The sequence below is a fragment of the Rattus norvegicus genome, chromosome 15, assembly GCF_021556685.1.
Source record: "Rattus norvegicus strain SHRSP/BbbUtx chromosome 15, alternate assembly SHRSP_T2T, whole genome shotgun sequence".
NCBI lineage: Eukaryota > Metazoa > Chordata > Mammalia > Rodentia > Muridae > Rattus > Rattus norvegicus.
Window position 1 is genome coordinate 35,684,103 of NC_141548.1, and position 21,100 is coordinate 35,705,202.

At 43.6% G+C, this 21,100-nt stretch overlaps 1 protein-coding gene across 4 annotated transcripts; it reads right to left on the reverse strand.

Annotated features, from left to right (window-relative positions):
* Window positions 1-2,113: 2,113 nt before the first annotated feature.
* Window positions 2,114-21,078, reverse strand: Ska3 (spindle and kinetochore associated complex subunit 3). Of its 4 annotated transcripts, none has more exons than NM_001431690.1 (9): window positions 20,919-21,078; window positions 17,934-17,995; window positions 17,177-17,342; window positions 15,235-15,646; window positions 12,035-12,141; window positions 7,312-7,397; window positions 5,569-5,769; window positions 3,549-3,670; window positions 2,114-3,027 (listed from the first exon to the last, which is right to left on the reverse strand). In NM_001431690.1, exons 1-8 carry the CDS (start codon window positions 21,019-21,021, stop codon window positions 3,551-3,553), a joined length of 1,257 nt encoding a protein of 418 aa, NP_001418619.1. In that variant the 5' UTR covers window positions 21,022-21,078; the 3' UTR covers window positions 2,114-3,027; window positions 3,549-3,550. The 4 variants fall into 4 exon arrangements, with proteins under 4 accessions (NP_001418619.1, NP_001101849.1, NP_001418614.1 ...); NM_001108379.3 differs by having other exon boundaries at window positions 3,545-3,670; NM_001431685.1 differs by having other exon boundaries at window positions 17,934-17,998.
* Between the last annotated feature and the right edge of the window lie 22 nt (window positions 21,079-21,100).

The following is a 21,100-nucleotide window of genomic DNA, read 5'->3' on the forward strand; positions in this document are numbered from 1 at the left end:
TAGTGTTCCTGGTTCACTTCACTCAAGTTTTTCATCACTGGTGGCACAACAGGTGCCAAGGACTTAAAGATCAGATAGAGCCTCTCAAAAATATCTTACAGCAAGGATGGCAAGAATGTACAGATGCTTATGACAAGTGTCATGAAAAGGATAACTGCTGGGGCTGGAGAGATGGCTCAGCGGTTAAGAGCACCCGACTCTCTTCTAGAGGTCCTGAGTTCAATTCCCAGCACCACATGGAGGCTCACAACCATCTGTAATAAGATCTGATGCCCTCTTCTGGTGTGTCTGAAGACAGCTACAGTGTACTTATAATAAATAAATAAATAAGTAAATAAATATTAATAAATAAATAGAAGGATAACTGCTGAAACCACGCAGTACAGTTCTGGAGATGGTAGGAGCTTGTCTTCAAATTTGAGATTGCTGCTCAGATAAAGGGCTCGATAAGCAGAAGAGGACCCACAATGCCCACAACTTTGCAGTTTTAATCAAATGCAGGGCCCTGCACATTAAGCAAGCACTGCCCCTGAGCTACACTCCAGGCTTCTCACCCAACTTTTTATGTACTGTAGGCAAGATTTGATGGTAAGGAAGGAGAAATGTCAGATTACATACCAAGGTGAGAACTGAGTAAAGGACATGCCAGACTTTAGAGACCATCAGAGCTTTGTAAAACAGTGTTTTACACTACAAGTTCGGTTGCTTACCTCAAATGTAAGAACTAACTACATATGCTAATAAAAAGCATTTAGAAGCATACATGACAGTTAAATCTCAGTAACTCACACTATTACTAGTTCAGTAAACAGGAGACCAGGGCAGAGGTCACAGAAAGGTTCCTGCTCTCACCAGCAGGTGAACATGAATTTACATTTGGATATACAGTACAAGTTCTTAGTATGACAGACAACAGCACCCAAGAGCTGTACTGGGATCTGGAACCATCCTCTAATACTGTTTAGTTTTTGTTTGCAATAATAAAACTACCTACAACTAGCTTAAAGCACAGGCCTTATGATCATTTTACAAAAAGTGCAGAGCACAGCTAGCTGGCCTGAGACGAACTCACAATGGATGTCTTGCTGTGTGGCTGTGTCCAGGTGTGCCTCTGCATGTTCAGAAAAGTAAACTCCAGATTCCACAGTTCCCGGAGGCCCCAGTACTGATGAGCATGCTTAAGAGACTGCAGTGCTGCTTGGCTGAGCCTAGAACTGCATTATAAGGTTTTAAGTGTAGAGGAGCAAACTACGTCAGAAAGACGAGAGAATGAAGCAGAGCAGGCAGTGTATTAAGATCAAGGCAGGATGCTGAAGATTGGCATGGCTGCTAAACTGCACATTTCAGGAGAGCAGTAAGGTTGAATCTCATTCACTAAGACCAGACCAGTGGGAAAACCCCCCCGGAAAGACCACAGTGAACTACAAGCATCACCATCTAAATGACAGACTAGGAGAGAGCTGCTGAGGGTGAAGGCCAGGGAAACAGGAATTTTGTATAACCTGAGGGGCCAAGGTCTACTGGTGACTTCACCCTGAGCTACTGCCCCATCCATTTATTTCCCTTTAGCAAAACCCCGAAGGGCTGCCTAAAGCTACTCTCTCCTTCCTCTGCCCTTTCTTCGGTCCATCCCAAACTTCATGTCAAAAATTAACAGTTGGCAAACCTAACAGTAAAACTAAGTCTCGGAGTTCTCAGCAGCCATGAAAGAAATGGTACTCTGCCTGAAACACTTTCCCCTGTGTATACTAGCCTCTTTCTCAACCTTTCCTAGAACACTGTCCTCTTCCCTGGGTCCTTAAAAATTTTTATTAGATTTATCCTCTGTGTTAGGTGTGTTTTGCCTGTGTATACACACACCTGTGTTATGTTTGGTGCCCATGTAAGTCAAGAGGGCATCAATCCCGTGCAACTGGAGATAGGGATACTTGTAAATTACCACTTAGGTGCTTGGAATCAGAACTGGGTTCTCTGCAAGAGCAAGTGCTTTTAACCTCGGAGCCATCTCCCCAGCCACTCTCTAGAACAGCAGAATCAGTTATGTGAACTCTTGACTACAAATGCCATGTAGTAAAAAGGGCTGCAAGAAAGTGCAGAGTTGGCAACATGAAAGAAAGGTGGACTAGAGTTTTATTCTGAAAATCACTTATTTTACATTATGTACAACAGCAACAACAAAAAAATACACTTAGAATTATCCTGGACTTTTCTCACTTGATTCTTTTATGTACGTAAGTACATTGTAGCTGTCTTCAGACACACCAGAAGAGGGCATTGGATTTCATTACAGATGGTTGTGAGCCACCCACCATGTGGCTGCTGGGATTTGAACTCAGGACCTCTGGAAGAGCAGTCAGTGCTCTTAACCACTAAGCCATCTCTCCAGCCCTCCACTTGATTTCCAATGCACAATTACAGAGTAATCTTTATGCCACACAAAATTTCCTAAAGCTGTCAGATGGTGGTGGTGCACATAAACAGGAAGATCTCTGAGTTCAAGGCCAGCCTGGTCTGAGTGTTTCCGGACTGCCATAGCTACACAGAGAAACACTGTATTGGGGAGAAAAAAATTCCTAAGACTAGTAAGTCAGTTGGTAGTAAGCCAGTTACTTCTCAAAACTGTAGCTGGTCCCTACAGAAGAGCTTTTCATCTCTACCTGGCTGCAGCACAAAGCTCTCCCAGCAGCACTGCCATGAACCTGGAGAATTGCTTTCTAGTTGTTCTTGGATCAGAAGAACCCTGGGCTCTGAGGCCAAGCTCTAGATTCCAGATGTTCCCACGGCTTCTGCCTCAGCACAGGTGTTCAGAATCTTCCAGGTAGAATCAGGATCTGCTGGGTGGTCAAGCTGGAGAGGCCATCACAGTGTGGTGAAACAGAAACATTCATGTAAGAATGAAGTAAGATAAACCCTGGGAGGAAACCCTCTCCACCTCTGCTACTCTGTTAATCAGTTAGAATTTGGAGAACTTCAGTTCAGCTCACTTTCCAGCTTCTGTATTTATCAGATGTATCCACAGTAGAATTCCTACAAACAGAAACAAAATCAACTAAGGACAATTAAGAGATGAACAGTAGCTAAGAACTTTATACTTTTACACACCCACACACTATAAAAGAAAAAGAAGGGGTTGGGGATTTAGCTCAGTGGTAGAGCGCTTGCCTAGGAAGCGCAAGGCCCTGGGTTCGGTCCCCAGCTCCGGAAAAAAAAAAAAAAAAAAAAAAAAAGCTATGTGGCGACATTTGCCAAAGCAGGCAGGCAGGCCGATCTCTGTGATTTGAGGCCAGTTTGGTCTATGTAGCAAGTTCCAGGCCAGCCAAAACTATACAGTAAGACTAGTTCAAGAACTGATGATAAAGATTAAATTAAAATGGAGGGGGTTGGGAGTGGGTTTATTATCACACAAGCAGACTTATAATCTGGGAATGAGGAATCCCAGGACCAGCTCATGGCACTGGGAAGGGAAAGGGAACCTTGCCACCATTCTCACCCTACTTCTCAAACGCCTCAGGTGACACAGGCATGGTCTGCCAGTTGTTCTTACTCACTGTTACCAGTTCTCCTTGTTGGCAGCGCCCCGGGTGCTCTGCCCCTTGGACGTGAAGCCTCTCCTCAGTGGCATCGCTTTAACATCAATGGGAGAAGCTAGGTTGGAGTTGTACTTTAACATCTAAAACAAAAGCAAATTTCTTTTTGAGGTCACGTGAATGACAAGTCTAGAAAGTGTTACAAACATTCAAGAAAATCCATTAACAACTTTTTTTAAAAAAATATGCAAAGGCGAGGTTTATTACAGAGACCTATTATGGAGATCTCCAGGCCGACACGTATCCCAGGCAAGAGACAGAGGTGTCGACTGCCATTAACAACTTAAGGGTTACTAACAATACCTTAAAAAAAAAAAAAAAAGTCAGCAGTCCATACAGACATTGAACAGTAAAAGATATAAAACTGTAACTTCATATGGAAGTTTGATGTCTAAAGTTAACTGAAGTTAATGGAAACCCCCTGAGAGCCATGTTAGGTCTGATGATGGTATAGAAATGACAGAAGACTTTCCAATGCACTGGAGAAGATATGCGACAGCTGTGAGTGAGAGCGCTGCATCTGTGCAGGACAGCAAATGAGCATCCCTCCTGGATGGGGAGGCTCACAGGCCCCACCTCTCCCTGGAGTACATAGATACAGTGAGTGAGGGGGAGACCCTCGTCAGTGGCACAGCCACTCAGAAACAAACCCTCAGTCATGCCTGTCTCATCCAGAGTGTCTCACTCTCAACATAAAAAAAGAGAGGTAGTTGGAAAGGGGAAAGGGATCTGAAGGAGCCGAACAAGAGAAGGTAGTGGGTGTTTGTGTATGTCTGTAAACAGGAACAAAATATATTATGTACATGTATGAAAATGTCACCATGAAACCATTACTCTATATAATACACACATGCCACTTAAAACTTTGAAAGAAACAACTAGAAGTAGCACACTGAATGTAAGGTGTCCTTGGGACTGGGCACGTAATAAAATGGTAGTGCTTCTGTACCATACACAAGTCCCAGGGTTTTACCCCTAGCATTGTTTAAAAAAAGCAACCAACAAAAACACAAGGGTTCCTTACCTTCACAGAGAAAGACCTACAGCGGGAAATAGTAGCCCTCCACATGTGCCCTCATAAAGACAGACGGTTCCATACCTATTGTTTTTATCTTCTAAGAAAGCAAGCAGTCAGGTAGGAGGACTGGAGACAGCAGTTAAGCTCTTATAGAGGACCAGAGTTCAGTACCCAGATCCCATTTTGAACAGTTTACAATTGCCTCTAATGCTAGAGCTGACTCCCTCTTCTGACAACTCTGGCACCAGTGCTCATAGGCACACTTATTCCTACACAGATACACCTACATTAGACACAGGTAAAAGTAGGTCTCTAACAGAAGACAAGATCATCAGAGCCCTTGTTGATCTTTCAGATGAATCAGCTCTGGCATTCAGGGTTCTTCTCACAGTTTACTGTTCTCATGGCACCCAATAAGGAAGGCAAAGCAGCTGTAGAGCGGCAGTCCCTTAGGAACTCTGCACATCAGTGCTAACTGCCTGGCCCTGTAACCCAGATTAGAGTCAGATCAGTCAGCTCGTACTGCCCACTAGTTGGAGGTGCCACACTGCAGTCTAATATTTTCACACCATGTGATACCATGTGGATCAGTGCCTGCAAACGGACAGTTTGAGAAATGCAGACACGAGTGTTAATGAGACCCTGCCATGGAGAATATAGGGCAAAGAACATTCTTACTTTTAATGGTACAACAGCTGATATAGCAACTACAGATTAAAATGTAACAAACAATACACTGTAGAACAAACTACAAGACAAAGTACCTTAGGAGAATAATGTTGGTAAAACCAACCTAGAAACTGCTGTCTGGTTCAGGAAAGTCTAAGGTTTTCCTCAATACCCAAAGTCACCCTTTGGCATGATGGTAAATATGACAGTTTATATGCAATTTCAGTTTTCTAACACACACACACGTATATATAAAATTTTGAAAATATTAGGAAAAAAAGCCTAGAAAATGACCTGGAGGATGTCTTCTGGAATTGCAGTGACTTTCGGAGGAGACGGTGTTGTGAAATTTTCATAAGAAGTAATTGTTGGAGAATGGGGGTCTGCAAAACTCTGATAGCATTCATCTGAATTTAAAATTAATGGGGCACAATCTTTATCTTCCAAATCAGTTGGTGAACTATTTGGTTTTGATAGTGGATAATCTATAGACACCTGTAGAATAAAAATAAATCATTAAACTATGGTAAGTAAATAAAGATGTTGTAAATAATTCATTTGGTTCTGTTGGAGTCTATTAAGGCAGACCCTGAACGGTCCCACTTTCCTGAGTGCTATCCAAATCAACAAAGTCATATACAGAAGACAAAGTGCTGTTTTCAGTACTGCTCGAGGTAACTGGAAGAACTCAACAGAACAGTGGCTGAGCTCCAGACATGGACAGATCCCACCACCCCATCTCAGCAGCAGAAACCCGAGCCAGGTGAGAGCTGCAGTGAGAGACTGGGTAGCAGCATCTGAGTCCTAAGGAAGAAGATTAGCGCTTTTAACTTAAGGAACTTTACCAGAGCTGTATGGGTCTCTACAGCGGGAAGCTTTAAACTACGAGTGCAGACTTGAGGTGCTAAGGTAGAGCATACAAACAATGGGAGGAAAGGCTAGTCTGGGCTAGACGTGAAAGCCCAGCTCAGAAGAACATAACACTTATTATATACACTGTCTGCATACATGCAAGCTCACTCCCGAATCCGAGAGGGGCTAAGCATACACTTTGCACACACCAAGTCTTGGGTTAATAAAGAGCTCAGTTGGGAACATCCTGTCAACAGGGTGCCTTTCACAGGGGCAGAGACCTAACAAGTGGGCTTGTGCTTGGTTCAAGAGAATGAGCAGGTCGCAATCAGTTCTCAGCTGAAGCAAAGTCAAGGCCACTGTGAGCTACATGAGACCCTTTCTCTAAAAACAAAACAAAAAACCATAGCAAACGTACAACACACACACAGCACCAGAGGATGTAAATGAACTGAAAACAGCACATGCAGCAGCCACCCTGTTAGTAAGGCGCTGTTATCTACAGCAGCGCCATCCAGGATGACTAGTCACAGCTCAGGGGCACCAAGACACACATTATGTATGAGCTTAAAGACTTTGACCAGTGGCTGCCGTAGCCAACACTAGGAACAACAGACCATTCCCACCACCGTCAACAATCTTGTCAGACAGTGCAGTACTGGCTGTCTCACCTGACTAACGAGTAAGGCTTTGATTATGTTAAATAAGTTAAGAAAAATGAAAAGGGGAAGACATTAAATTACTTAAAAACCTGTTACTTAGGGAGAACCAGTTTGACGTTTCTATTCATCGTTTTTTTCTTAGAACACATGTGCATAGAATCCTCTATCTTTAAGCATCACATTTCTTCAAAATCATCTTCTTTCAGCCTTCTGATTTAGACTATGACAAGATTCGTGGCCTCAGCTCTTCGATGAGTTTCATACATTCACTCTGCTGCTCTGTCATTAGCTAGCCACACTGACTCCATGCCTCTACACTCCTCTCTATAGTGTTACAGATCTGTCTCAATTGCTTTAAACAAATTTAGACATGAGAAAAATGTACAGCTCCTTATTTACGGTGCTAAACTCCCTCCCAGAATGCACTGCACATGCACATGCACTGGTCTGACTTGTTACACATACTGTGTCCAGAAGGAATGTCTCAGTCATGGGGGAGATCTGAGCTTTAGTGGAATTTTACCAGATCTGTACTGTCCATCGAAGAAGGAATTTTCAAGCCAGGAGTGCAGAACTTAGGTGGCAATGGTGAATTTATGTATTCCACATCTAGAAGACATAAATTAAGTTAAAATATTTAAATTTTAAAAAATTGCATGTGCATGCATGTATGTGTGTGTGCGTGCGTGCGTGCGCGCGTGTAGGTGTGCACCTGAGTTACAGGTGGCTATGAGCGCTTGATGTGGTTACTGGGAATCCAACACGACTGTGCTCTAGGCGTGTGTGCTAAATTTCCCCAGCCCTGAAATTCTAAATTTTACGTTAAAAGCATTATCAATCTAGTGTGTATATTTTGTTACTAGTGTATTAAAGATGTAGGTATGGTGTGTGGTTTGGCAGGATGAGAAAACCCACAACTGCCAAGTTCACCACATTGGTCACCAGCATTACACAAAGGGCAGCACACTGAGCTCTGCTGTAACAAACAGGAACCGGTGACAGTGGAACATTTGGGGAAACACTTAGACTGAGGATTTAACTTAGCTGTTAGAGGAGTGCTTGCTTAGGTCTTAGGCTCAGTTCCTACTATCAAAAAGAAAATCAATAAGATAACTAAAAATAATCTATTTAAAACCGTGTAAATGGCCATGGCTCAGCTCGTAAAGTTACTTGCCACATAAACCTCATGTTCAATGCCCACATGAAACAGTGAGTCAAAGTTTTCCTCTGGCTTCCACACAATATGGCAAGCACACATCCAGCCCCATATGCAAACATCATGTGTAATATATGTAATCATACACCCAAAATAAATGAACATTACAAAAAAGCACCACAAAACAAGCAAGCAAACATCAGTTGGTGTAGCGCTTGCTTCCCATGCACAAAGTCCTGAGTTCAGGCCCCACCAATACAGAAAGCTGGGCATGGCGGTGTACTTGGGAGATGGAGGAGGAGGGTCAGAAAGGTGAGGCCAGGGCTGAAGGGTGGCTCAGTGCTTACGAGCGCTGCTCTGGTAGTTTCTAGGCTTGGTTCCCGGCACCAACATGGCAGTTTACAACCACCTGAAGCATGCGCTCTCAGGGACTCTAGTGTCCTCCTCTGCCCTTTGTGGGAACTACACATGCATAAAGCACAGAAACACATGCAGACAAACATACACAAAAGTAACAGTACATAAATCTTAAACAAAAAACCACAACACAGTGGTCCACACCTTTGATCCCAGGACTCAGGCTGAGACAGGAGGACAAGAGGACAACTCTGAGTTTAAGACTCAAGGTAAGACACTGCTAAGAGCGCTCTCTCCCTTATCTTCTTGGGTGAGTGACTGGTGTGGGTGCCCAAGTGTCTCAGTGCAATGGCTGTGCAGGCAAGAGGAGATACCACGTGTCTTCCCAGTTGCACCCCATCTTTGTTTCTGCTGTTGCTTTGTTCTTTTCCTACAAGACACTATTTCTCCAGAGTGTAGCTCTGAACTGTCATGGAACTCTGTAGACCAGGCTGGCCTCAAACTCTGAGATCCACTTGCCTTTTCCTCCCGCGTGCTGGGATTAACGGTGTGCACCATCAGGTCCAGCTTCTACTTCTGTGTTTTGAAACTCATAGATTTGGCTTGAGCATTGGGGGGTTCACCTGTCTCTACCTTCCCCAGTGCTGGTGTTTAAATGCATATGTCACCACGTCTGGATTTTCCTTCTGCCTATTTTGTTTTGTTGTTTTCTGAGACAGGGCTTCTCTGTATAGGCCTAGAAGTCAAGGAAATCATTCTGAACCAGGCTGTCTCTGCCTTCCTAGTGCTGAGATTAAAGGTTTGTGCCATCATCACCTGGCTCCATACCTGGATTTTTATGGAAAATTTGGGGCCTAAACCCCATTCAGTCCTGTTTGTGTGGCAAACAATTTGCTAACTAAGCTGTCTCCTCAACCATACTTTAAAAAACAAAAAAACCCCACAGAACTATACTTTATAGGGAATTGACTTCTGAATAAGGCATAAGGGCATGATGCAATTACATTTTTAAAAGATGTGTAAAGGCTTCCCTTTATGTGTATGGGTATTTTCTTTGCATACATGGTCTGTGCATGTCAGAAAAGGAGATGGTTGCTATCAATCAAACCAGGTCCCTGGAAGAACAGCTACTGTTGGATAGTTAATAACTCTATTAGTTCTTATTATGACCTCACCAACATCCCACTAATCGAGACACAGTCCTAGCAATTTATTTAATCAACCTTAACACAATTGTTGGCAATCATCCCTAAAATATTTCTCTACAACAGACGGCTATTTCCCAGCTGCTCTCCCCAAGTTACTTGCCAAGAGTCATCCTGTCTGTGCTGGACTGGCTCTATCAGTCCATTTCCTGGTCCTCCATCTTCCCTCCTCCCACCTCTCACTCCTGCCTTCAGCCTAGTGGTCCCCACCTACCTCTATTCTCCCCAGTAATTGCTGTCAGCCATTTTTATTTAATAGGCAAGCAAAGTTTATCCAACATCATTTGGTGTACATGAGAAATACACTCCTCTGAACTGCAATCAGATCTTGGGGCCAGTATTAAGCATCTGAATACATAGCGGCCCTGACTAACACAACAAACAGCAGTACCTTAATGCTGAATTAGCTCTGTAGCCCGAACTTCATTTTTCTTAAAGTAGGTGTAATGATGGCTCAGTGGTTAGGACCTGGCTGCTCTTCCAGAGGACTATGGTTCAATTCCCAGTACCCAAATGGAGTTTACAAGCATCTATAACTCCAGTTCCAGGGGATTCAACACCATCTCCTGACCTTGAAGGTGCCAGATATGCATGTACTTGGTGCACTGACATACATGCAGACAAAATACCCATATACATCAAAAAATAAACAGAACAAAACAGCATCTGGGCAGGCAGCTCTTTTGTCACCACCATGCCCAGTGCTTTCCTTCTGATGCACTACTGAACCTGTTCTCTTTCTTTAATATAGCCATGCTCTTCCTTATGGAACTGTAAGCTACTATGAGTATGGGCCAGTTACATTTCTTTTTTTTTTTTTTTTTTTTTTTTGGTTCTTTTTTTCGGAGCTGGGAAAAGGCCCAGGGCCTTGCGCTTCCTAGGTAAGCGTTCTACCACTGAGCTAAATCCCCAGCCCCGCCAGTTACATTTCTAAACTTGCTTGGACCAGCAGTGCTTATTAATTTAATAATATCGTTCAATTAACACCTTTTCTAAAAATAAGCACAAAACTTTGGAAAGATATGATAAAGACAATTTTGAACATTTGTCAATAAAGTGAGAAGAGCTCACAGATTTGCAAAACTTAAAGAATAAACTGGTGCTGATGAGACAGCTCGATGGTTAAGAGCACTGGTTGTTCTTCCAGATGACTGAATTAGGTTCCCCAGCAACCACACGGCAGCTCCAGAAGATCTGACTTCTCTTGTCACTGCCACAGGCACTAGGGGCACATGTGGTACAATCGTGCACATAAAATGTTAAAATATATATAAATATATATATTTACATTGGTGGTGGGATTGTAGTTTCTGACACAATTTCAAAATAGCACACACTGGCCTCAAACTTGGCCTTTTCCTCCCTAGAGATAGAATCACAGGTGTGCACCAAATCTGTTAGAATGGGATTGCTCAGTCAAAGAAAAGCCTACTCTGCAAGCACGGGGACCTGAGTTCAGATCTCTAGCACCAATGTAAAAAGCAGGGCAGGGCAGTGTGTGCTTGTAACTCCAGTGCTATGGGGGCTGGGGGCAGGCACATCCTTGAAGCTCACTGGATTTAATGAGAGAGCCTGTTTCAAGTACAAAGGCGATGAATAATCGAGGGAGATGCTCTATTCATCCTCTGGTCTCCACACAAACCCACATGAACACCTCCTAACAGAGCAGGTTAAAATATGGAGAACAAAAACCTGACGCACACCGCACACCATCAAAATAATACCAAAAACAACTGGGGCAGGACATATGGCTCAGCAGTAAGAGCCCTGTCTGCTCTTGCAGAGGACCCAGTTCCAGTTCCCAGCACCCACACCGTGGCTCACAACTACCACTAATTCCAGCTCCAATGCCCTCTTATGGACCCCAAGGGTATAAGGCACATATACATGAAATAAAGAAAAAAAAATTATAAAAATATATGTCTTCCATGAAATCAAGCTAAACCTAAGTGGAATGGTACTGAATAAAACCCAGTACATGTTGCCGTAATTCCCAACCCCAATAAGCCCATATAAAAAACACAATCCGATCACTGTAATTGTAAGCTATGTGCCTAGACTGGGCACATCTAGCACTACACTAACTCGTTTCCCAGCTCTAAGATCCCTTGCTACATGTGATTTATTTCTGCAGGCCATACAGTTCCAGTCCATCCTGGCTTCCTTCTGTCTTCTGTTCTCTCTTCCTCTTCTTGTGCCCCTCTCTCCCTCAACCCAAGCCAACTCTTAAACCTCCAGTCCCACCTTTTCCTTCCACTGCCCAATCACAGGCTCCTGCCTTTATAGACCAGTTAAGATTTATAGACCAGTTAAGATGGGAGAAAGCTCACAGGAGCTCACCAGAGTAGTGATGGACTGCTAGTAGCCCCTCTTGAGGAAGTAGAATTAACATCAGAATACAAACAGCACCAGGACAACCCAAACACCACACACTAAAAAGATGCAGAAAACCACCTAAAATTAGAGAACCATTGCTTACAAAAATAATTAGGAAAGAGTACAAAGGAGAAGCTAATTTTTAAGCTCACCATTTTTTTCCAGCTGCTGGATCATGGGACCAGGAATGGCAAAGGAATTATCACTGGTCACGGGCCCTGTCTCTACAGCTTCTCCACCGACACCACTCAGAGGGGAACTGTAAAGTCACAAGAGTTAACAGTCAACCTTTGTAGAAAACTTCATCTTACTTGCTGCAGTCTGAAGTAGTTAACCTTGGTTTATGAAATAAGGACCAACGGAAGAAATCACTAAGATAATTAAAAAATAAATTTAATACACATATCTTTTACTTTAAGTATTTAAAGTAGTGTACATATGCACTTTAGATATTCAACTATAAGGCAGGGTGTGGAGGCACATACATGCAATCCTAGACTTGAGAGACAAATGATGCCCTGTCTTGATCCACTTGAACTGGACTAACAACCTCGTACTGTGGAATTTTGCTACCCAGCATATAAAGGCAGTAAGGGAGCAAGACTTCATTAATAACCTAGTGTGGCAGAATAGTTTTTATTAGGCTGTCTGATAGAAAGCAAAATGATTAGAAGCTCAATGACGAGATGGAGGTGGAGACGGCACGGTGTTAAGAGCACTGGCTGCTCTTGCAGAGGATCCGCAGGGCTGTTCCCAGTGTCCGTCCGTCCACATGGCGGCTCCCAGCATCCAACTCCAGCCCAGGGGATTTAAAGCTCTCCTTCACAAGGGTGAGACATGAACAAGGTGTACAAACAGACCCAGGCAAACACCCAAACACACAAAATAAAATTAAAATTAATTAAAAAACCTGTCATTATTTACTCCTTAAATTCTCTAAGGAAATCAATGGCTCATACTTTATTGATGAAATTAGCGATTCAAGAGATTTAAAATATGAAGTAGCTGAAATCTTTCTAAGAATTGCTTGGAGAGATGGCTCAGTGCCTCCTGCCCTTCCAGAAGACCCACTTTGGTTCCTGGCACAGATATCAGGGACAGCTCATCTCGCCCGTCTCAGAGGCTAAGATTAAAAAGAAGTGAAACCAGGCCATGGTGGTGCACACCTTTGTTCTCAGCATTCTGAGGGCAGGGGCAGGGGAATCTGAGTTCAGGTCATCGAGGGCATATTAGAGAGACCCTAACTCAAACAAACAAGCAAAACCAATGACAAAAAACCAACAGACACAAACCCCCAAGTTCTGCTGGCTTGGATGTCAGGAAGGGGGATATTTACTTATTTACTCACTGGTGGGAGTGCAGACAGGCGCTGCACTAGGAAAACCAAGTGTGGAGGGTCCATATAAAGTTATCGAGGGAAAGCTAGAGCTAGAGACTCTCTTCCATCATTCAGCCGCACGACTCTTATGCATGTACCCAAAGGAGTCTATACCCCTACAGAGCTATCTACTCAACTGTCTTCATGGCTGCTTTCCCCATGATAGCCAGGAAATGGAAATAACCTACAAGAGCTGGTGACAGATTTGAAATGTGGTGCATTTACACAGTAGGATATTAGTCAGCTGATAAAAAAGAAGTTAGGACATTTGCAGGGAAATGGACGGAGCTGTAAGCCATCATTCCCAATGAGCTGACGCAGACCCTGAAATGCAAACATTATGATTTCTCGAGTACGTGGAAAATGCAGAGGCACACCCTAAGGGGACAGGAGTAGCTTTTAAGGACAGCAGACACAGCATAGGAGGAGGAAATAATAGAATAAGAAGGATTAAGTGGGGTGAATGAGATGAAGGCAGGATCTTTGACAAAGTCATAGAGACCTCCTACTGTAGAAGCTTCCCAATACATACCCTCACACAGAAAGTTTAAAAGGAGTTACCCTGAACACTGGCCCCGACCCCTGAGACACCACAGGCTATCATATCAGATAAAAACCCGGTACCTGGGGCTGGGGATTTAGCTCAGTGGTAGAGCGCTTTCCTAGGAAGCGCAAGGCCCTGGGTTCGGTCCCCAGCTCCGAAAAAAAGAACCAAAAAAAAAAAAAAAAAAAAAAGAAAAAGAAAAAGAAACCCGGTACCTGGAATAGGTTATCTTTTAGAGCTATTTGTTAGTGAGGCTCCACAGACTCCTACACATACAGACGAAATATACCCATATGCTCCATATATACATATACATATATATGGTGTTTCAGAAATAAAACACTTTCTAGCTGAAATTATGGCCTGATCCACAAGATAAAACCGATAGGTAAAACTTATTGGGGACAAGAACCTGTGGCTAGAGAGGTCTTAGCTCCATGGACACAGTACTAAACTAGAGCATAACGACACTACTATGCCACACATTAGTGCACATACTCACCCTTTCTTTTTTGAGACAGGTTCTCTCTATGTAGCCCTTGCTGTCCTGGGATTTTCTATGTAGACCAGGCTGGCCTCAAATTTGGAATCTGGAGATCTGCCTCCTGAGTACTGGATTAAAAGCCATACCCAGTCTGATATTCAGAGAAGCTTCACAGTTTTTTGTTTTGTTTTGTTTCTTTTAGACAGCCTGGCTATCCTGAAACTCACTCTGTAGACCTGGCTGGCCTTGAACTCACACAGATCAGCCTACCTCTGTCTTCCCAGGATATCCAGCTTGGAAAAGCTTCTTTTTTCAGATGACCATTAACACAGAGACATGGGGAGGATAAGAGACCACAGAGTGCTCAGTTCTAAACGGGACATCATCCCAAGACTCAGGGGTCATTTTGGAAGAGGCAGTAGAGGGCTACATTGCAATAGTGCTTTCTTGGAACAACAGGACAATTGCATAATGGACTCACAATAGTTTTGACAGAATGCACAAGGTTTAGCCACACAAGACGCCAACATGCAGGAGGAGGGTTACAAAGCTCCCGTCTCAGCCGTGGAGCTAGAGGCAACTGTTATCTGCTGGGACAGGCATTATGCCCGCAGGAAGCAGACTCCATGGGTTATTTAAAAGAAAAAAAAAAGCCGTGAATTGGGGGAATATAATAAAAAATACTGTATACAGTTTTTAAAGAATTAACAAAGTGTTTTCAAGGGACTGGATAGATAGCTTAGTAGTTAGCACCACAGACTGCTTTTCTAGGACCCGAGTTTGGTTCCCAGCACCCGCAGTCAGGGAGCTCACAAAGGCCTGCGCCTCCAGTTCCAAGGAGATCCACTGGCTCTGGCTCTGAGGGCTCTTGCACGCACCAGCACACACCCACACATGTAATTGAAAATTACAAAAGTAAACCTTAAAAACAACTCAAGTTGCTTACCTTTTAATACTCTTCATATTTTTAAGTCCCATTGTATAATCCTCATTTAAACACATCGTATATTCAGATATACCAAAGTGTTCTAATTTAGGAGTTACACACTCAAAATCATCCATCTTCAGAGCACATCTAGGCGTCTTCAACACCTGGACAGAGGGGTCTTTGGCAGGAGTGGTTTCAGATGCACGGTCTTCTTTGAGGCTGACAGTCTCTTGGCGAGGATTGGCTGGGCCTTGGGAAACCATGTACCGCTGAAGTCCAAAGTCTGACAGCTGTGGGCTCCTCAGGGGCTCCTCAGGAGCAGAACCGCGCGGAACACGGGGCTCAGACAGCTCCTGCTTCACACCAGGCTCTTGAGTATCTTTACACACAGCTAACCCTGGGCTGGAGTTACTTACTCTGTGCTCACATGCTGAGAGGAAAAGTCAAAGAGGTAAATTCTGGCTAAGCATCAAGACAGAGAATTTCTTGATTATTAATATCACAGAAGAGCCGCCCGAAAGGTTCCATGTTGGTGGAAACTTGTTCTCTTAGGTTTTCATTTCAACTGTCTCTTCTCAAAGTCTGGCATATACATCTTACCTACTTGTAGTCTATCTAGGCACTTGACAGACATGAAACCACTTTAAAAAAATCAACATCCACAAAGAAGATCAGATCCCTTACTTCCTCAATGTGACTTATTGGTCAGTATTTCCTGGAAGTATTATTAATACAAAATTAGTGTATAATCAACTATCCTAGATTTAACACAAACTGTTAACAGTATAATTTTAATCTTTTAATTTTGTAAAAATTTTAAATTACATTTGTGTGTGTATGGTGGGGGGAGACAGAGATAGAGAGACAGACAGTGTACATGTGGTGATTTCTAATCTCTCCTATGGGTTTTGGAAATCAAGCAGATTGTCATGTCTGGTTTGGTGACAATGCCTTTACCCAGAGCCATCTTGCCAGCCATAGACTTAACTTTTAAGTACTAGAGTATAGAAGGAAAGGAGTAGTATTTGAATCTATGCTTCTTTTACGAGGAAAGCAAATTACACATTTTTTAACTTTGAGAGTAAGCAATTCTGACCATCATGTTGACTGACAGTTACCATACATATATATTTGCTGGATTGCATTAATGCTGTCATACATACAGTGATCATCCACACAAAAGACCATGACTCTGAAGCATGTTGAAGCCAGCACTCGAGGTGCAGAATGGCGGCGGCTGCAGCAGCTAACACTGGGCAACAGACAGACTGGCTAGCCGCCATCTAGTGCCCTTCCTGCACTGGCCTCAAAGGGCTGCAATGTGCTCAGCTCTAACTGGTCCTTATACAACCTCATGAAGTAGACAATTCATTATCTCCACCTTACCCTGAGGAGCAAGGTCAGTAATTAGGCTCCAACTAATAGCTAATAACAACTGGTGACAGTTCTCCCTCAGACCCCTAGGATTACAGGCATGACTTGCTTTACTAACTAAACCACTATGGCATAATAACTAGCTTTTTTTCTTTTAATCTCCAACTAAGAAGGTATTTTATCAATTTATACAGCTTAGGCATTTTGTTCTGCAGGAGAAGAATCCGAATATAAAAGAAATGAAAACGCACCACAGTCCTCCAGCTACTTACTGGCGGAGCTGACTAGGTGTGCTTTGCCCATCCGTCAGGTGGCTGCACCTGCACTCTCATTCTAAACCGCTCAAAAGCTCTCAGCTACCACTGTGGAAGGAGGGTAAGGGAAAGTTCATTTCTTGCTGTCAAGTCTTGCTATTGTCCAGGAGGGCCCTCAAGTCAAGACCAGAGGGGCTACTTTCCAGGCGCACTGACTGGCATCGGGCTGATTGCTCTGAGCAACAGACCCAACTGGCCCCAGCTGAGCCCTCAGCTGTCTTAATCATCTGCCTGCTTCCATACTGAGATGCTAGGAGATGACGCAAACAAACCTGAATCCTCCTTGTCACGTGCTTGGTATCCGTACTTCTGGAAAAACTCTCTCAGTTTTATGATGTCTGCTGAATTTTTTTTCATCAGTACTTTTGCTGCCTTTATGAAATGTGTGCTTTCTCGACTTTCCAATCTTGCTTTATCAAGATGTGCATTAACATCATCCTTATAGGAGGAAAGCAAATATATTACACATTTTCTAACTTTCAAGTTTACTGTGCGATGGTTATTATTATGTTTAAGTTTAAGCTTACTATGCTTGGGAGACCAAAAAGCAAAAGCGCATTCTAATAAGCCCTAGCCTGTGCAACTGTAGCCTCCCCGTTTCCCAGACACTGAAGACTATTCTTGAAACTGATGGATCCTCCTGTAAGAGATGCTATTCTTGCAAGACAACAGGTCCCAAGACTGTTTTCTCTGCTTTTGTAATCAAGTGTGTTCACTCTGCTCAAAAAAGAGGATTATGACACTGTTAGACATGTATGTTAAATGAGGCCTTGGCTACTTAGGGACCACATGTAACCTAGGGGTTGCACTGATAAGCCCTGGACTGATGTGGCTGACTGCTCATCTCTGATGGTCTCAGATGCAGTCCTGGCACCAGTCAGCTCAGGTGCCAATGTCCAAGTATCCAGGTAACCTCCTCTTATTAAAACCTTCGTCTCTGTGAGGCTGTGATCTCTGGATGACCCTAGCCCCGTAACAACTTAGGCTAGAGAAAATTACCTATATAGAAAAATGGTAAGTAAATAGTACCTTTAGAGTCTGGACTTCTGAATAAAGGTCACACAAAATTCTCGCTGAAGAATCTTCAAAGTCTTCTAGCAAGGAAAAAAAAGTCCAATAAACACGAGGAAAATAAAAAGAACAGATAAATTACACAAATCTCCAGGCCTATGCCTTTGATCCAGAAGTGAGAAGCAAAGGAAGATGGATCTGTGTGGGTTCAAGGCCAGACAGATCAACACAGCAAGAACTACATAGTGAACTCACCAGGATAAAGTGCCTAACACCAGGCATAAGCACAGAAACACACTAATAGCAAATGATACAATGCAACGAGGCTCGCATGCTCTAGTCCTACAATGTGGATGAGCATGAGAACAACCAAGGCTACAGGACTGCACATTCCCGGGCTCCTGTTACAGGAGAGGCCCAGAAGAGCCGGTTCCCTGCACAGAAAGCAGCCATAGGGTTGCCTAAAGCCAGCAGGATGGACTGACAGGATTATGGGAACTGTTTCTGGCTGAGAGTTGTTTTCTAATGAATCAGTTTGGATTTACTGTAGTTGAGCTCTGAATTCAAGGCCAGCCTGGTCTACAGAGTGAGTTCCAGGAGAGCTACACAGAGAAATCCTATCTTGAAAAACAAAAACAGAAAACCCAAAAAAAGAGAGGGAGAGAGGAAAAGAGAAGGAGAGAGAAACAACACCTATAAAGACGAACACAAGGCTTCTGTAACAAAGTTCCAGGGAGTTGGTTATATTTTGGGAGTTATTAAAATCTAAGCCCTCCTAACTAGTAGTCGCACAACTCTGACTATACTAAGAACCAATGAAATGCATTCTTAAAAGTTTTAGCGGGGTTGGGAATTTAGCTCAGTGGTAGAGCGCTTGCCCAGCAAGCGCAAGGCCCTGGGTTCGGTCCCCAGCTCCGAAAAAAAGAAAAAAAAAAAGTTTTAGTATATGCAAACTAACTCAAAGATAATCTAGAAGTCCATTTAATGATTCATCACCATAGCCACTATCTTACGGTTATCACTGCTGTAATCAAACAGCACAATCAAAAGGAACTTTGGGAGGAAAGGGTGTATATTTGGCTTACACTTCCACATCACTGTTCGTCATCGATGGAAGGCAGGCAGGAGCGATGCAGAGGCTATGGAGGGTGCAGCGTGTGAGCTGCACTTATGGGACCAGTGACCACCAGTCCTGGGAGGGCATTACCCATCAACCACTAATTAGGAAAACGCCCTACAGGCTTGCCTAGACCCTGATCTTATGAAGGTAGCTTCTCAACTGAGTCTCCCTCCTCTCAGGTAACTCCAGCCTGTGTCAAATTGACATAAAATTATTTTTTTAAGTTTTGCAAGTGAAGCCACTGGCAATATTCCCTGTATTTTTTACATGTTAAAGAGTTATTACATTTTCTTGTAAAACAAACAACAAACTATTAAATGAAGTTTGTGCAGAGGTAATGTTTTAGTAAGACTACAGACCGACACTCAGTGAGAAGCAACTTCTATATGGTCGAAATGAGTCAGCCCAACATCATATCGCACACTGTAACCCCTAAAATAATGGTTAAAAAAAAAGCTGCAATCAACGGTTAAGTGATGTCTGCTGTGAATTAGATAATACATATATTTTTACTTTTAGGTATTTGAAATCTCCTACAGTACAGTTACTTTTATAGTCCCTGAAACATTTTCAAGTGGAGAGTTAGTTATAAGAGGAATCTGTGTCTACAGAGTGCAATTTTTGTTCTTTTCTTTCTGTTTTCCAAAACAGGGCTTTTCTGTGTACCCCTGGGTGTCCTGGAACTCAATTTGTAGACCAAGCTGGCCTCAAACTCAGGGATCTATCGCCTCTGTCTTTCAAAGAGCTGGGATTAAAGGCAAGTGCCACTACATTCCACTCTGACTGTCTCACTGTCTGTCTCTTGTCTCTTCTCTTTCTCTCTGCCTTGTTGATTGGTCAGGAACTACCAATCAAACGAGATCAGACCAACGCCATTCCTTGATCTGCAACTATTTTTTTAAAATCTCTAATGCAAGTCAAGAATGGTGTTTACTTTTATTATTAAAAAAACAAAACAAGGGGCGGGAGAGATGGCTCAGTGGTTAAGAGCACTGGCTGCTCTTCCAAAGATCCTGAGTTCAATTCCCAGCAACCCTTGGTGGCTCACGACCATTGTAGTGGGATCTGTTACCCTCTTATATCATGCGTGCCTAGATGCAAATAGAGCACTTGTTAAGTCCGGACTCCTCCGCCTCACTCAGTTCAGGAAGGAGCGGCGCCCAAGAACGACAAGAGCAATGCAAAAGCAACAGGCTGTATTCAGGCAGAGCTCTGGACCAATACGTACCTCTCGCAGGAGGCAGAGGGATTGGCCCCAACCACAAAAGCACAGAGTTTATATAGGGTTTTGGGTAAGGAGCGGGAAAAGGATGGCGGGGCGATACATGATTGATCCTCACGCTTATTTAAACTTAAGCAAGTTTTGGGCGGGCAAAAGGGATATCTGGGGTCCCACAGATGTCGGAACTCTGGATACAGGGTGGAGGAGGTCATTTACGCCCTTGGAGTACAGCTATCCGATCTCATGAGTTCCTGGAACACAAACTTCTCGATACATGGGTCATGTAAGAGTTAACTTGTACAGGCTGAAAGCCAGGTTCAGGCCTTGAGTGGGTGGGCGATAGGGACGAGTTTTTGAACAACATTTCACACTCATATACATAAATAAACAAAGAAATTAAAAAAGAAACACAGCAGTGCCGAGTATTTGTACTGCAGATGCTTGCTTCAATAGGTGCCCGTTAGAGTGAGAGGAAATCACTTTACTCCCTACAGAAAACAGTGCATCTTTAAACAGCTGACTCCGGATGTTGTTAACAAGCATGCAACAAACAGCTCGCCTCCGCTCCCCTGCCCCCACACCGGAGAACTTGTCAGCGTTGTTTTCCTCACAGATCGACAGCGCCCACTGAGGACCGTGTCCCTCGCCCGCGTCCACTCACCGCTGTCCTCCCCGTCCAGCGCTCGCAGCAGCCGGGCCGTCTCGCCATCCAGCACGGTGGCCAGACTCCGCAGTTTACAGTGGAAACTCTGGATGGGGTTCATGCCGAAGGCAGCTGAGCAGACAGCGACCTCCACTCCCCTCGAACGCGCCACACATTTGAATCCGTGCGTCGAGGAGGCG